The 18349-nt window shown below is 37.4% G+C and overlaps 1 protein-coding gene and 1 non-coding gene across 2 annotated transcripts; one reads left to right on the top strand and one right to left on the bottom strand.

Annotated features, from left to right (window-relative positions):
• The first annotated feature begins 310 nt into the window (after positions 1-310).
• On the top strand, positions 311-416 carry LOC140885686 (small nucleolar RNA R71). The gene has a single exon (XR_012151104.1). It is a non-coding gene; the product is annotated as a small nucleolar RNA R71 (small nucleolar RNA).
• Positions 417-8566: 8150 nt separating this feature from the next.
• Positions 8567-11609, bottom strand: LOC140878214 (polygalacturonase-like). The gene is made up of 9 exons (XM_073281820.1): positions 11304-11609; positions 11085-11225; positions 10819-10986; positions 10606-10626; positions 9906-10113; positions 9395-9476; positions 9164-9272; positions 8883-8999; positions 8567-8800 (listed from the first exon to the last, which is right to left on the bottom strand). The coding sequence occupies exons 1-9, from the start codon at positions 11607-11609 to the stop codon at positions 8567-8569; spliced, it is 1386 nt and encodes a 461-aa protein (XP_073137921.1).
• Between the last annotated feature and the right edge of the window lie 6740 nt (positions 11610-18349).

The following is an 18349-nucleotide window of genomic DNA, read 5'->3' on the forward strand; positions in this document are numbered from 1 at the left end:
TGCAGTCGCCAGTGATGCTGTCTCAGTAGAACTTTGATTCCCTTTTGTCAGTGCAGCCAACTGTGTAGAAATAATAGCCATCTGAGCAGTCAAAGCAGTGAATGCATCAACCTTATGAATTCCAGCAGGCTTCCTTCTTGCAGATCTCTCACTCGGCCACTGATAACTGTTAACGGTCATTTGCTCAAGCATCTCATAAGCCTGTTCAGGAAATTTAGAAAATATTGAACCTCCAGCTGCAGCATCCACATAAATACGAGTTGGCCCGTTCAAACCATTGTAGAATAACTCAATTTGTTCCCAGTCCGAAAAATTATGGTTTGGACACTTTCTAAGCAACTCCTTGTACCGCTCCCAGGCTTCATACAACTGCTCAAAATCTTGCTGTTTGAATGTAGTAATCTCTATTTTCAACTGAGCCGACTTAGCAGGCGGGAAATACTTAGCCAGAAATTTGGATGCCATGTCTTCCCATGTGGTGATACTCCCAAGAGGTAAAGACTGCAACCAACTACGAGCATTGTCCCTAAGAGAGAATGGGAACAATCGTAGTTTGATGGTGTCCTCAGTAACACCATGAATCTTCACCATGTCAGCTATCTCCAGAAAAGTACGCAGATGCAAATTTTTATCTCCTGTAGCTGCACCCCTGAACTGATTCTGCTGCACCATATTAATCAGAGCTGGCTTCAACTCAAAATTATTTGCTGTGATATTCTGCCTAGCTATCCCAGAATAATGAGCATTGATCACCGGTCGAAAGTGATCTCTGATCGGCACCGAAGTATTATTGACAGCTCTTTCCCTTTCTTCAGCCATTTGTTGCAACTCTTCTCTTCTAGCTTTTCTCAAAGCTTTAGCAGTTTTCTCGATTTCCGGATCAAAGAGCAGTGAGTCGTAACTTTGGCTTTTTCGCATAAACTGCATAGATAGGAAAAATTTTAAAATTAGAACCAACAAAATAAAATAAAATGCTCTAAATCAAAATTAAGACTAATTAGCACAATTTAATATAAATCAAATAAAATTCACTCCCCGGCAACGGCGCCAAAAACTTGTTGCGTGTTTTTTTTTGCTCGCAAGCGCACGATGTCAAGTTATAATATAGGAATTAAGTCCAAGTCGATCCCACGGAGAATGAATAAATGATATTATATCAAATATTTGCAACTAATAAAATCCTAATCCTATGTAGAGCTACGAAAATGGTTTGATTTTTATAAAACTAAAATTTGCAAGAAACAAAACTAAATAACCACGAGTTCACGAGAGAAAAATTCAATATGCGATAAATGCTAGATGTTCGACTTCACTTGACTGTCCACCACAATTTATTTCTAATGATTGTTCAATTATTAATTCTTCTAGTTTATTAGTCAAGAATCCCTATTATTTTCTACTACATCTCTCGAGTGTCAAGCAGAAATTCGTATTCAATAACAAACTCAATATCTCTATCAAAGTTCAATTATTAAATCCGGTAAATAGCACAATAATTCTTCTAATTACTTCTATGGAGTTATATGCCTCTCGAACAATATAAACACCAAATATGTATTTTCCTATGTCGTATTCAAAATCTCCTTTCTCGAGTGATAGATTCTAAATAAAATATCATTCAATCTATGACCAGTAAATTGAAAGCATTAAAATCAGGAAAACACAAATAAACTGTGCGAAGAAATTTAAATATATAAATCAAAATATGTCAATCATGGTTTCCAGTCAAGATCCGTCTACCTCTAGACTAAGAAATAGTTCATAACGCAATTCAAAATCAAATAACTCATGTTTTTCCAACAATCCATAAACTAAGAAAAATAAAGTTCAAAGAGAAACTAGAACGAATTAGAATGAAGCTTCTCCATCGCCGGATGCCGCCGTCTTCAGTCTTCGTACCGGAATCTCGAGCTCTTGTGCAATCCAAAACTCTCAATCGCCATCTTATGCTCTGGAAAACTCTCTAAACCCTCCTATCTCTTCAGAATAAGCCATAAATTCCTTTTTAAACTCGATCAAGACTTTCCAAAATTATGGACACTGCGCAGCGCTGGAGCGCTATACTTCGGCGCTGGAGCGCCCGTCATTTTCTTCCAACAGCGCTGGAGCGCGACATATGTAGCGCTGGGGCGCTATTTCCTCGACTTTTTGCCTTTCGGAAGACTCCATGTAGCGCTGGCGCGCTTGGCTTGTAGCGCTGGGGCGCTAGTCTGGGCACTTTTATTTCTTTTTTCTTCAACTCTTTTCACCTCTTTTTCACTTCTTTTGACCAACTAAAATGAATAACACTCAAATTCCTGCAAACAACACAAACAACAAGAGACATGCATAATATCGCTCAAAACACAACAAAAGCCAAGCTAATTCATATAAAATATATGTGCAAAAATTGCACTTATCAATAAATATCCTCTTCCGCGGATAGATGATCTCTTTGATCAGTTACAAGGTACTTCTTTCTATTCGAAGATTGATCTTTGGTCTGGGTATCATCAGTTGCGAGTTCGACAGGAGGATGTTCCTAATATAGCATTTCGTACACGCTATGGACACTATGAGTTTCTAGTGATGCCGTTTGGTCTGATGAATGCTCCAGCTGTTTTTATGGTTCTGATGAACAGAGTTTTTCGCGACTTTCTGGATAAGTTCTTGGTGGTGTTCATTGATGATATTTTGGTGTATTCTCGCAGCAGGGATGAGCATGCCTATCATCTCTACACTGTTTTACAGGTCTTGAGGGAGAGACAGTTGTATGCGAAGTTGAGTAAGTGCGACTTTTGGATTGACCGAGTTGTGTTCCTTGGTCATGTCATTTCTCAGGAGGGCATATCTGTTGACCCTAGCAAGAAGAGGCTATTTTGAATTGGTCGCGTCCGACTACAGCTTTTGAGATTCGTAGTTTCCTTGGTTTGGCAGGATACTATCGACGTTTTGTGGAGAACTTCTCTCAGATATCTAAGCCTTTGACTCAGCTGACGAAGAAGGATGTTTCTTTCGTGTGGTCGATGCTTGTGAAGACAGTTTTCGTGAGTTGAGACGTCGTTTGACGACAGCTCCAGTTCTTGCTTTGCCGTCTGGATCAAGTGGTTTTGTAGTCTTCACCGATGCTTCTCTACAGGGTTTGGGGTGCGTGTTGACTCAGAATGGCCACGTGATCGCTTATGCTTCTAGACAGCTGAAGACTCACGAGTAGAACTATCTTGTTAATGATCTAGAGCTTGCAGCCATTGTATTTGCCTTGAAGATATGGCGTCACTATTTGTACGGAGAACGATTTGAGATCTTCACCGATCATAAGAGTTTGAAGTATCTGTTCACTCAAGCTGATTTGAACATGCGGCATCGCCGTTGGATGGATCTGTTGAAAGATTATGACTGTGAGATCAAGTACCATCCAGGTTCTTCTAACCCCGTTGCTGATGCGCTTAGTCGCAAGGTCTATGTGAGTTCCCTTCGTACCAGTTCAGTTTCGAAGGCAGTGAAGGAGTGTTGTTCTTTGGGATTCACATTCCGTCATAAGAAAGAACAGCAAGGGATTCGTGTTTCTTCTGTGCTTGCAGATCCAGCTTTGTATCAATGAATCCGTGAAGCTCGGAGTTCTGATCTGAAGATGCAGAAGTTGGCCCGTTTGGCTGAGGGCGATAGTACTTCTGGTTTTCATCTGCAGGGAGACGGTCTGTTGTGTCTTTCTGGTCGAGTAGTTGTACCCGAGGATTCTACTTTGAGGGATGAGATCTTATCGCAAGCTCACCGCAATTGATTCTTTGTACATCTAGGCAGCATGAAGATGTATAAGGATCTTCACACTCGATTTTGGTGGAAAGGGATGAAGCGCAGCATTTATCAGTTCGTGTCCCGATGCCTTGTGTGTCAGCAGGTCAAGGCAGAGTTTAGACGACCCGAAGGATTACTTCACAGCTTAGAGGTTTCTGAGTGGAAGTGGGAGCATGTGACGATGGACTTTGTCACCCACTTGCCTAGGCAGCATGAAGATGTATAAGGATCTTCAAACTCGATTTTGGTGGAAAGGGATGAAGCGCAGCGTTTATCAGTTCGTGTCCCGATGCCTTGTGTGTCAGCAGGTCAAGGCAGAGTTTAGACGACCCGAAGGATTACTTCACAGCTTAGAGGTTTCTGAGTGGAAGTGGGAGCATGTGACGATGGACTTTGTCACCCACTTGCCTATGTCTTCCAGGAATTGTGATGCTATTTGGGTTGTCGTGGACCGGTTGTCGAAGTCAGCGCATTTTCTTCCCTATAACCGCGATTATACCTTTGATAGGAAGACGCAATTGTATGTGCGGGAGATTGTTCGATTGCATGGGATTCCGTTGAGCATTGTCAGCGATAGAGATCCGAGATTCACCTTGAGATTTTGGGGTAGTTTCCAGCAAGCCCTTGGTATTACTTTGAGCCTGAGTAGGGCTTATCATCCAAAGACGGATGGACAATCCGAGCGTACTATTCGCACTTTAGAGGATATGCTTCGCGCGGCGGTGATGGATTTTGGCCCAGCATGACATGATCATTTACCCTTGGTGGAGTTCGCTTATAACAATAGTTTCCATCGCAGCATTGACATGACACCATTTAAGGCTCTTTACGGACATCATTCTCGTACACCTTTGTTTTGGGACGAGGTTGGCGAGCGTTAGGTTGAGGGTCCTCAGATGATTCAGCAGATGACTAATGCAGTTGAGTTGATCCGACGCAGGATTAAGGCGGCCCAGGATCGACAAGCTAGCTATGCAAACACTCACCGGAGACCGTTACACTTCGAGGTGGGGGAGCATGTGTTCTTGCGTGTGTCACCTTTCTGGAAGGTGATGAGATTTGGTCGCAAGGGTAAGCTGACACCGAGATTTATTGGTCCTTTCGAGATTCTCGAGAAGGTTGGGGATGTGGCTTACCGTCTGGCCTTGCCACCCGATCTTTCAGAGATTCACGATGTGTTCCACATGTCCTTGTTGAGGAAGTACGTGGCAGATGAGTCGCATATTTTGCATCCGACCGAGGTAAAGGTAGATTAGGATCTATCATATATGGAGAAACCCCTGCGGATTCTGGACAGGAAGGACAAGGTAATTCGTAACAAGCGTATACCGTTGGTGATGGTACAGTGGCAGCGCAGAGGTACAGAGGAAGCTACTTGGGAGTTAGAGAGTCGGATGTTAGCCGAGCACCCCGAGTTATTTTGAGATTTTGTACTTCTGTGTATCGAGTTTGTACTTGTTCAGTTGTAATAAAGAATATTCGTGTTGAATCCTGTACTTTTCCTCTGACTTTAATTTCAAGGACGAAATTTCTTAAGTGGGGGAGAATGTAGTAACCCGTATCCAAAAATTAATGATTAATAGGTAATTAATCAAGTGATCATGTTTAAATTTAATAAAACATGATTAAAGAAATTCCAAATGGAGTAACGGAGTTCGAAAATAGATCCAGGATACTCGAAAATGATGGGCATGGCTCGGGAGATTCGGATGCTCCGAACTGGTGTTCGGAGGACCCGAACGTGATCGGAGTCAGGAACGGAGGCCCGAGGAGTTCGGAGGATCCGAAGAGGATCGTAGGCTCCGTCGGTGGAATCGAAGGACCGAAACAGGGTTAGGGCTTACGTCATCAATTACGTCAGCAAGGTGACGTCATGGCTGACGTCACTGATGGGACTTCGGAGGACCCGAAGTTAGGATCGGACGATCCGATCGTGTTCGGGAGATCCGAAGTCATGATTGGAGGATCCGAACCAGTTCAGAGGGCCCGAAGCCGAGTTCGGACGGCCCGAACTTCGTCTATAAATAGAGGAGCCGAGGTTCATTTGTGACTCGCTCATTTCCTCTCTCCTCACTCAATTCCTAAGCCTTCTAACTCAGATCTAGGGAGATCTAGGCGTCCTATGAGAAATCCGGAAGTGGCTTAGTGATCTAGGCGTCGTCGCGGAGCTGTGGCCTAGTTTTGAGGCTATCGACAGCAAAGGGCTAACGACGGACGCATGTATAGCTTTGGCATTCTAAAAATATTTAGGAGTATGCATTAGCTTAATTAAGGCTTTTAGAGATTTATTGTTGATGCATGGATATTTGCATTGTAGTAAAAGTAGACTGGACTAGTAGGCTTGGAGTATAGGCCAGTGGAGCTAGATTTTGACCAGCAGTGTTAGAGGTACGTAAGTACTGACCGAGATAGCCGATATGATATATTTTGCATGTATGTTGCATGAGTATGTGCTATATGTTTTATCATGTTTTAGCATGTTTTACTGTCTTAGCACATACATGATTTTACGTGTGACTGCATCCTAAGAGATGTGAGTCATTGACAGTCTTCATAGGGAACAATGATCTCATTTTGGATTCGAGTCAGACATGACAGTTTTCATATGAGACTTGTATCCTGTTTTGGATTCCGGTCAGGATGGGGTTGGCTCAGCCCTGATATAGAATATACGAGTACCCCGCGGAGTAGCTCTCTGGCCGGTACTGTATATTCCTGGCGCCATGAGCAAGTGTTTTACCTGGATTTTAAATCATTTGTGTGTGCATATTTGTATTTATATCATTGCTTTCGTATTTGAGCGTTGTCACTCACGCCCCTGTGTTTGGGTATCGTGGTGTACCTTGTGGCGGGGCAGGTTTAAGGCTGGACGGTCCAGGCGACTCTCAGCAGGATTGAGCTTGGGAGAGTGCGAGGTTGTAGAGGGTAGAGATTTGTTTATCCTGAACCTTCTATTTGGTTGTATAATAATATTTATACACGATTGTTATCGTCGGTTGTATTCTGCCGATTGGATTTGTTGTATTTTTATTATCCGCTCTTTACGCTTTAAGTTTTAATTGCATGCGCTTTTATCGTAACTCTGATTAGTAGTGGATCCGAGTTGGGTCACTACACCCACAATTTCTGTTTGCAATATTTCATCTTCTACACCCCATGAAGAGCAGATTGTTATTCATCATCCCATCGTCCATCATCAGATGCTACCACTTCTATAAGGCCGCATCGTGATCGTCGTATACCAAGCCGATTGACCAATTATGTTCTTCTTGCTACTGATCGACCTTCTAAACCAAAAACTCTTAAAAGTGCACTAAAAGATCCAAAGTTGCTTGCTGCCATGAATGAAGAGTTGCAAGCTTTACATTCAAATGAGACATGGCAAATTGTTCCTCAACCACCAAATGTCAATATTGTTGGATCAAAGTGGGTATACCGCATCAAATATCATTAAGATGGGTCGATTGATCGTTACAAAGCTTAGAAAAATGCGGGTTCAACACTTTTCCGATGGTTTGTTTTTATCACAAACAAAGTACATTACAGATTTGCTTGACCGCACAAAAATGCTTGATAGCTCACCAAATTCCACTCCAATGATGCTCAAAGTAGCTTCATCAGCTACTCACAATGATGAGCTAGTATAGTAGATGCTTTCACATACCGAACTATCAAGCAATCGACAAGTCATCCTCCATTTTATTGAGAAGTGACACATTCACATGCCTCATTGCTGAAAACTTTCTATGTAATGACGATAGAAATAGGTAACATCAAACAAGATGAATCAATCTAGTCAACATAATGTGATCCTTTGACCGCTCACTCTCAATCAACTGCGCGCCAACACAACTCAACAATTGTACAAACCTTCGAATTCTGCATCACAATTATATATATTCCAATTCATACTCCTAATTAAGCAACGATGTCTTGACCTATGAAATCTTCAGGATATTTAAAACCAATTCATTGCAAGCTTGAAAATATCATCATCAAACATGAGTCAAATGAATTTTTTGGATCTAAAGTTGTAGTAAGAGAAAGAAGTTCCACTGATATGACTCATTGAACCGAGTATTTAACTCCATTAAGATGAAAATCTATTGTTGCATGCAAATTGCTAAAATCCGAAATATGAACAAAATCGCAAGCTAATGTTGGATACAACACAATGAAGAAAAAACAGTATACGAGTAACGTGGTTGAAAACACAGCAAAGACAAAACAATAAACAACTGTATAACGTGAAGTATTGAGGAAACAGAAAAGCAAATCGAGGTCTATAACTAGTACAGTTTCTAAAAAAAAAGATTATTCGTCCCCTCCTGTATGTGCTGCAAGAAACAAGATGAACGACTGTTTCACAGAATACAACGAATAACCAAGCACGAGATTACTGCACCGTCACAATCACAACTTTGGCATACAAAAGGCCAAAGGTTGTGATTGTGTGCATACAAAAGGCCAAAGGTTGGCCAACAGAAGCATCAAGAGAGACAACGAGATGATTTTAAATCATCCATCATTTCAAATTCTTTATATCGATTTTTTTAATGATGATGGATCGAGTATCTGCCACTCTTCAATGCGCACGTACTGTTTGGAATAAGCTATGGTAACTTGAAAATTACGCTATACATGTAAACCACACTAAACAAAATATCAAATGATTATTGCATATGTATCATACATTATAAAATGAAGTGGATACACGTATATCATTTGGTTTCTAAGGAATAAACAAATAAATACGATCATGTTTCTAATTTCACGATATTCCTTCCAGAATTTACTTAGGGCATCGTGGTGAAACTGTCCCCTTGTGTTTTATAACATTAACATTGTTGCAAACTGCCGTAACATTTTGCACACCGACGTCTTCATTGCCCGCCAAATTCACATTTTGCAGCACTATCCCTCGGCATGGATGGGTTTTGCTGCAGTCGAAGTCGATAGCTACTTTGGATGCACTTGTTCCGGTGATGTTTCGATAGAAGATGTTTTTCACTTGTACAGCTGAGCTCTGAAAATGAATTATATATATATATAGAGTCTAATTTAATTTGTTGGGGTTTTAAAATTTTAATATTTCATTAATTAATTACCTGTTGTTTGCAAGGACCATCTTGATCACAATAATTTTGGTCTATGATGATGGGGTTTTTCACGTCTTGCATCTCCACGTTTTGAAAAGTGATGTTGCTTGCAGTTCCCGACCCACCCTATACATGCATATATATATTATAGGATTTCGATGCTTGAATATGCATGACAAAAAAATCAACACACACACACATATATATATATACACACACACACGCAGGCATAAATATAATGGTTGGGGATGTATATACATAATATATATATATATGCACGTACGTAGTACCTGCCATGTTTTAATTCTAACACCGTTTGTGGTTCCAGAAAGCTTTGCTCCATTAAGCATCACATCTGAGACGTGAGCTTTTGAATTTCTCGAACCTAAGCTTCCAATACTGATCAATATTAATTAATTTCATGAATTAAACGATATATATTATATAATATATATATATATGTTGAAGGAATTAGAAAAAAAGTGTTCGATCAATTAATTATTGAATCCGATATATCGAACCTGATACCATGGCCAGGTCCGCATGTAATGTTGGTGGCTTGGATATTTTCAGATTCATTCACTATTGAAATGCAGTCATCACCTTAAATATATATATATATTTTTCCAACAAAGAAAACTATATATCATCAGTTTCAAAATATATATATATATTTTCGTCAAGAATATTATGTACAATTGTTCCAGAAAAATGTTACATGTACACATTGAGTTACAAACTGTACATGAAATTACAAAATTATCCCTCCATTTTATTTGAAAAAATTCTTTCCAAAATAAATTAAGGATATTTATGTAATTTCAAGTGCAACGTGTAACCCAACGTGTAACTCTCCATGTACATGTAACATCACCCATTGTTCCAAGTCAGCATGCAGCGAGTAATGGCATGTGGTATTAATTTGAGATGATTATATTATATTATATTTAATTTGCAAGCTAGCTGTACTAATTTAATTTGTAATCATGAGATGAGATGAAATTAATTAATATTGTCAATGTACGTACGTACCTGTGGCTATGGTTGTATTTGTGATTTGAATGTTTTGAGTGGCAGTAATATGGATTCCATCAGTATTAGGACTTTCCTCTGGAGCATGTACCACAAGATTGGACGCTTCCACATGTGTACACCTTTGGAAGGACACATGCATTTGTTGTGCATTTTGGATTCTCAGATCCTTCACAACTAAATTTTTGCACTTGTAGAACGTTAAAGCCTGCACTTTTTAATTTCCCTCTACATCAGATCAGACCGATATATATATATATATATATATTCGAGACTTTCTATCACCACTTAAATTATTTCCGTTTTGATTAATTTCTGATACTGCAGGATAATATTCTACTTTAATCTGCTAATTAATTATCCCAAGTTTCTATTATTGCAAAAATCATGAGCTAGCTAGCTAGCTAGGGAAAAATATAATCCATTTAAATTTTATATGCATGAATAATTAAAAATCAACAAAAAGCAAAACTATCTATATATGATCTAACTTTGACATATATATATATATATATATATGCTTTAATGTAAATTTATGGAATAAATTGGATGATCGGCCACGCGCGCTTCAAAAATTTGAAGTTCATATATATATAGTAAAATGGCAGCATAAATGAACCCTTTAAATTTTATATTTAGATGAATAAGAAAAAAAAAACTGCTAACTCATGAAGACGTATAATACAAAACAGTACCGTACCGTTGGAGCTCCCTTGGATGGCTGCAAATTGAAAAAAATAAAAATAATAAAAAGGAAATTACAAAATATTCAATATTAGTTCAAACTATATAATAGCAAGTGATCATATATTCATATATATATATGTGATTTTTTTTTTTTAAAAAGAAAAAGGATTGAACATATAAATTATAATGCATGCATTTTTTCTTCTTTTGAATAAAAAATTTTCACCTTCGTCTTATTTATTTTGCAAGAATTCTCCCACCAAATATTTCCATTTCCATCAATGATTCCACCTCCTCCAACCGACAAATTAATGACTTTGTCAAAAACAAGCCAGTGTCTCGCATCTTTCTTATAGTTGGAACGATCATCTGATGCGATAATGGTTCCAGCAATCTGCAGTATGTGCATGCATGTGTATAAATTAATTAATTTTATATCACATGAATGATCATGAATCAATATATATATTTAATTAAGTTGTATGTTCTTGCCTGCACTGTAATGTCTGATTTGCAAGGGCCTTTGAACCTTATTGGTTTCAAATGATAAGAATTTGTTTTCGTAGTTGGCACCACAAATTTAACTTTTGATGAGGATATTGAACAAGCTTCTTTCCACGCCTTCTGAAATGCCTGGTCAGATATATAATATATTTAAACAACCGCAGTGCATATATATATGCAGGTGAGGCACTTTAATTATTAATTTACCTTACTATCATCAGTTTTTCCATCACCTTTAGCTCCATAATTGAGTACATTAACTGATTTATCTGAGGAAGCTGCAAGTTTTCTCAGCCTTTCGAAAAAGGGCAAGTACCCTTGCTCCTCCTTCCGCCCGGAGTTATAATAATAGTTTGAAGGATAAGCTCCAAAAGCATTACTATATTCTTGATCTTCAATGTAAATATTGTCGAGTAAATCTTTATCATGAATTCTAGAAATGCAACATGGGCTTAAAGACAAAAGCACTATGATCAAGTATGGCAAACTATTATAATGATTTTCAGGATTCATTTTTCTGTTTACCCTTTTAAAACAAAATTCCCTAATTGTATATTTTTGGAGAAGCTAGGCCGGACAACCAATCCAATGATAATTAGAAAATTCAACTTAAGTAATTCGCGGGATTGATTAATATTGTGGGACAAGAGGCATTTACATGGAATGTGATTAAAAAGTTGTGTGTGTGCATGTGTGTGCTTTTTTTTTTTTTTTTTTGAAAAAAAAAAGAATGTGTATATTCATATAAGTGGGGTTGTGCTCTTTTTATTCAGCTTGTTTTACGACTCTTTTAATTAGCATGGGAATGTGGGTTGGCAAGGTTTAAACGTAAGGGTTTCTAAAGCCTAGAGTTGCTTACTTTTACTCCATGCATGCTTATTACATCTAATTTCCCTACCACGGAATCATAAATTATTAATAATACATGTATATTATTATTATTATTATTGTTATTATACATTATTAACTTCTAATCACGTCAATTGATACGGTATTGTATTTGACACGTATGCAAAATATAATTTACAGTATAGCGTCGATTATGTCAAACACGAATCAATAATTTTACTCGGAAATTAAGCACTTTGGTACTTGTAATCGTCAAATGTAAAATGATAACCACTTAAGAGAATTACATTGTCATAGAACAATCATATTTACGTGTAATTATTAAGTTTTAAATACGTACGTGTCATCAATTGTTGCTAATATGTTCTAAGTTTGTAATTGATTAGGCTGTAATTCATCATAAGCTTCATGATGAGCTTGTTGATTTTTTTAAAAATAAAATTGGGTGCATGCTAACTGGATTAATGTGTAATTAAATAATCATAAAAATTAATTAGATTGTGATTCCACGTGTTTGGGAGCGAATGGAAATGTTAGGCTGATTAGTCTTTTGTGTCATAATGAATTTGTTGGTTGTACGATTATTATTTCTTAATTTTAAGTGATTAATGTTTAATTTGGTGGAGCATCCCTAGCTACCCATAGTGTTCCCATTTTCATGATAAATTCAAAAAGTTTATTTTTATAATATTAAATAAGTAAATGTGGGATAATTGGAAAAATAACCCTCTTGTTGGAGATCAAACCCTAATAGTTTCGGTGATAACAAGTCAAAACAAAACCAAGTAATAAAATAATTTATGGGCTAAATCTATTCGGATTCTTCCAGATCAAATGTTCGAGATTTCAAGATCAAATATAATGCCAGATCAAATTCAAGATATTCGAATAAAACAATTGAAGTATAAATTTCCAGAACAAGTGTCCGATATCCAGATCAATCAAGAAGAATTTCAACGGATTTTACAGATCGATCTAAGACAGATCTAACATGCTTTCAACCAGATCAAAAGCTTCACTTCAAAGTAACCGTTGCTGAGATTGTTGAAGAAAAGACAAAATCATTTAATGATATTTTGAACGTTAATCTGCCTCCATCAAAGTCAAGATTCGTGAGCTATTTATTAAGATATGTTGGCGGCTATCTATCAGAGATTGATTGGCGGCTCATCATCAGAAGTTGTTGGCGGCTCACCGGCTACTTTTGATGATTATAAATACTCAAACACTTCAAAGATTCAAACACGAGACCAATAGTGAAAAAAAACACAAGCTATCTAAATCGAAGTTCATTCAAAAAGCCTTCGCTCAGCATAACTTAGATACCCACATCATCAGAAAAGAGTCTCGATATTCTGAGTTAGAAGATATTTCAAGATCGATCAAACTTCAAAAGAAGCATATACGAAATCGATCCAGATCAAAGTCATTCATAGCTATATAGATCAAAACACCGAAAAACACTCTGTATTTGTGCTATGTAATTCAAAGCAAAAAGTTCGATCTGCTTCGAGAGAAAGTATTGCTAAGAGTTTCTCTCAAAGGATTGATTAGATTGGATTTGTACAAAGCCTTGTATAAATCAAAGTCTTCTAGTGAAATCCTTCCGGAAACAGAAGAAGGGGTGACGTAGGAGAATTCATCTCCGAACATCCAGAAACAACTCTATCTATTTATTTACTGCACTTACTTTACCTTATCTGCCTTATTTATACACATATTCAATCTGCGAGAAAAATTTCTTCCGCCTGCTATCTTTCAGATCTTTCGAGCAGATCAAAAGTTTTAAGCAACAAAAACTTCGGTCTGATTTTAACAAATCAGATCGAAGACTCTTTAAATTTTAAAATAGTGTATTCACCCCCCCTCTACACATATTTTCGATCCTAACAAGTTGTATCAGAGCGGTTCTTGCTTATCACCTGAATCGTCTCTTAAACTATGACATCTTTAGCTATGACATCATTTAGTAAAATTCATATGTTCTCAAAAGAATATTATGATGACTGGAAAATTTGTATGCAGGCACATCTATCAGCACTGGATGATGACATGTGGTTCGTAGTAACAGATGGACCAATGAAGATTATGAAAGTTAACACTGCAGTTGCTATCACTGAAGGTGCTCCACAGATGATAGAAAAGCCTCGATCTGAATGGAATTTTGAAGATAAGCGGAAAGTCAATCTGGACAATGTATCCAGAGACATACTATACAAAACTCTGGACAAGAACATGTTTAGCAAGATCAAAAGCTGCACTACTGCCAAAGAAATATGAGAAAAGCTCACCCAACTATGTGAATGAAATGATCAAACAAAGGAAAACAAACTCATGGTGGCCATTCAAAAGTTTGATAACATAAAGATGAAACCAGGAGAAACAATGAATGAATTTGATGAAAGATTCAGCAGCATTATGATCGAGCTAAATGCACTCGAAAAAAGTTACAGCAACCGTGAAGTAGCACTCAAAGTCATGAGAGCTCTTCCACGAGAATAAGATGTGAAGACAGTAGCAATGAAAGAATCCAAAGACCTCAATAAGATCGAACTACATGATCTATTTGCAGATCTCAAAGCCTATGAGTTCGAGCTGGGAGTTCGAACTGAGGAAGACACATCAACATCACAAGTCACTAAAGCTCTCACTGCAACAGATCAAATCCCAGCAATGAAAACTGCAGAACAAATCAGTAGTGATGCAATGTCACTATTTGTTAAGAAGTTTGGAAGAATCATGAGGAAGAATCACAATAATTTCCAAAGAACAAACAGATCAAGTTTCAAACCAAAGGAACCAGCTGAAGAAAACCGAGCTTGCTACAATTGTGGAAAATAAGGACACTTCATAGCCGATTGTACCAAACCTAAGAAAGATGAGAAAAGAACATCATACAAGAAGAATTCAAGAGAAGAAAGGAAGAGATTCAACAGGAAGAAAGAACAAAAGGCCCTATTAGCAGATGAAAGCAATAGCAAATGGGCTGAATCGGACTCCACTTCATCTGATTCAGAAACATCATCAAGTGAAAGTGAAGATGAAGCTAACAAATGTCTTATGGCTAATGACACTGATATTCCAGATGATGGAGAGGTACTTGACTTTACTTCTGATATCTCAAAAGTTTGATGAGGTCAGAACAAATAGAAAGAGCTCAACAGATAAGTAAGATCAAAGTAACTCAGATGAGTACACTGGATCAGACAGTCTAAAAGCTCAGATAAGTTTGTTAATGACTGAGAACAAAGATATGAGAAGTCAGCTTCAAGAAACTCTATCTGAAAATCAGAGATTAACAGATCTAGTAAACTCTTGGAATAAAGCATCGATATCCTTAGATAAACTTACCGGAATGTAGAAGAAAGCTGGAGATAAATCTGGCTTAGGCTACAGCATGAATGAAGGAAGTTCATCTATCTCAACTACTCAATCTTGCCTGGAAAATAACAACTTTAAATCCATGAAGTTTGTGAGATCCAGCACGATATATGAACCAGAGATTCCTATGACATATTCAATACCTCAACAGAGTAAACTCTTACATAGAGGGATGGGATATGTTGAGCCAGACAGATCTAAGTCTCGATGGACTAAACCTAGATCAAATTGGTCTGGATATGGTCTTGAGAGGCAAAGAAGTTCATCAACTCAACATAAACCACATTCTAATAACTCTTATAGAAAATATTGGAAGTCAAAAAGGAACAATCAATATGATCACTAAACTTGGCATACACAACATAATGCACAAAGGTCATCAGATGAATCAGTTATCTCAAAAGGAAGACACCTTGGAAAGCCTGTAAGAATAATACAAGTGTGGATTCCAAATGGATTAATCCAGCGTGGACCCAAGTAGGAATGGGGACCAAAGTTATTTTACTCTACTTTTACAGGTAAACAAAAATGAACTCATTAAGCAAATAGTCTGGTACTTGGATAGTGGATGCTCAAGGCATATGATAGGAGACAGAAGAATGCTATCTGACTATATTCCAGGATCAGGACCTAAGATTACCTTCGGAGATAACTCTAAAGGTACAACCATGGGTAAGGGTAAGCTTATCCATGGAAATATTCGCATTAAAGATGTATTACTTGTGGAAAATTTAAAATATAATCTGATTAGTATTAGTCAATTGTGTGATTATGACTACTGTGTAGAATTCCAAAAGCACATTTGCATTGTAAAAGATCAATCTGGACTAACCATTATGACAGGTGAGAGAAGTGGAAACACTTATAAGGTAAATTGGTCGGATCAACCACTCACTACAGTCTGTCTGGTAGCAACAAAGATGAACCAAAATTGGTTATGGCACAAGAGACTAAATCACTTGAACTTCAAAGCGTTAGCCAATCTGAGTAAACATGAATTGGTTGCAGGTCTGCCTAAAATCGAGTTTTCAAAAGATAAAGTGTGTTCTGCCTGCCAACTGGGTAAGCAGCTCAGATCAACTTTTAAAAACAAAGGATGTAAATCTTCTTCCAAAAGCTTAGAACTATTGCACATGGATCTTTTTGGTCCTATACCAGTAACAAGCTTAGGGGGAATGAAGTACACCCTAGTTATTGTTGATGATTTCTCGAGATTCACTTGGATGATATTTTTAAAATCCAAATATCAAACTGTCACCCAATTGATTAAACTTCTCTTAAGACTTCAAAATGAGAAATCTCAATCGATTGATAAAATTAGAAGTGACAGAGGAACCGAGTTTAAATCAAACTCTGTCTACGTATCTTGAAAATCATGGAATCAAGCATGAGTATTCAGCAGCTAGAACGCCACAACAAAATGGTGTTGCAAAAAGGAGAAATAGAACTCTGAAGGAAGCTGCTAGAACAATGATTGCTGATTCAGGTATTTCACAAAAGTTTTGGGCAGAAGCTGTAAACACAGCTTGTTATACTCAGAACAGATCAATGATTAATAAGAAAGTCGGAAAAACACCCTATGAGATCTGGTATGGTAAAGTTCCAGTGATATCTTATTTCAAAGTTTTTGGCTGCAAATGCTTCATACATAACAATGGTAAGACTCATCTGACTGCACTCGATGTCAGATCACATGCTGGCATATTTCTTGGTTGCTAATCTGTTAGTAAATCATATAGAACGTTTAATACTAAATCTCTAACAGTTGAAGAATCAGTTCACATTGTGTTTGATAAAACATCTATCACTAATAAATCTCCAAGCTTAAATGATCTTAGTAATAGAATAAAAGATTCAAAGCTTGACACAGATAATGAGGAAGAGATCCAGATCATGCAGAACAGAGAAATTCAATATGAGCCAGATCAGGTTGAAGAAAAGAGAACAGAAGAATCTCCAGTTGATAATGAGATACCAATTGACACAGGTCATGTTGAACCTCACAATGATCAAACCCAACAAGGAAACATAGATCATAATTACAAATGGTTCAAAACTCACCCACCAAGTCTGGTAATAGGTAATCCATTGGCACCTTCGAGAACCAGAGGTCAGATGATTAGTGAATTCATGCATGCTGCTTTTATTCTCATATAGAACCTAAGAAGATAGAAGAAGCTCTTCTTGACAGTAATTGGATAGAAGCTATGCAAGATGAACTGAACCAATTTGAAAGGAATTATGTCTGGCATTTAGTTCCTAGGCCCTCAGATAAATCTATAATAGGAACTAGATGGGTATTTAAAAAAAAACTCAATGAAAGTGGTATTGTAATAAGAAATAAGGCTCGCTTAGTAGCACAGGGTTACAGACAAGAAGAAGGTATTGATTTTGATGAAACATTTGCTCCTATAGCTAGACTTGAAGCTATTAGAATATTTCTTGCTTATGCTGCTTTCAAGGACTTTAAAGTATTTCAGATGGATGTTAAAAGTGCATTTCTCAATGGTCTTCTCCAAGAAGAAGTATTTGTTGAACAACCCCAAGGTTTTGAAAGCCAAACTTATCCAGATCATGTGTTCAAACTGGATAAAGCTCTTTATGGGTTGAAACAAGTTCCACGAGTGTGGTATGATACTCTCTCATTTTTTCTTAATGATCATGGTTTTACTGTTGGTTCTGTAGATAAAACTCTTTTTAAATGTTTCAAAGGCGATCATACTTTATTAGTGCAAATATATGTTGATGACACCATATTTGGGTCAACTAATCCCAAATTATGTAAGAAATTTTCTAAGATGATGCAGGACAAATTCGAGATGAGTATGGTGGGAGAATTAACATTCTTACTTGGATTACAAGTTAGACAGATGGACAAAGGAATATTTATAAATCAGGTTAAATATACAAAGAAAGTCCTAAAGAAATTTGGAATGGAGAATTTCTCTGCTGCTAGTACACCAATGAGAGCTTCAATCAAATTGGATAAAGATGAAGCTGGACCTTCAGTAGATCAAGCCTTA

The sequence above is a fragment of the Henckelia pumila genome, chromosome 2 (genome assembly GCF_033568475.1).
Source record: "Henckelia pumila isolate YLH828 chromosome 2, ASM3356847v2, whole genome shotgun sequence".
NCBI lineage: Eukaryota > Viridiplantae > Streptophyta > Magnoliopsida > Lamiales > Gesneriaceae > Henckelia > Henckelia pumila.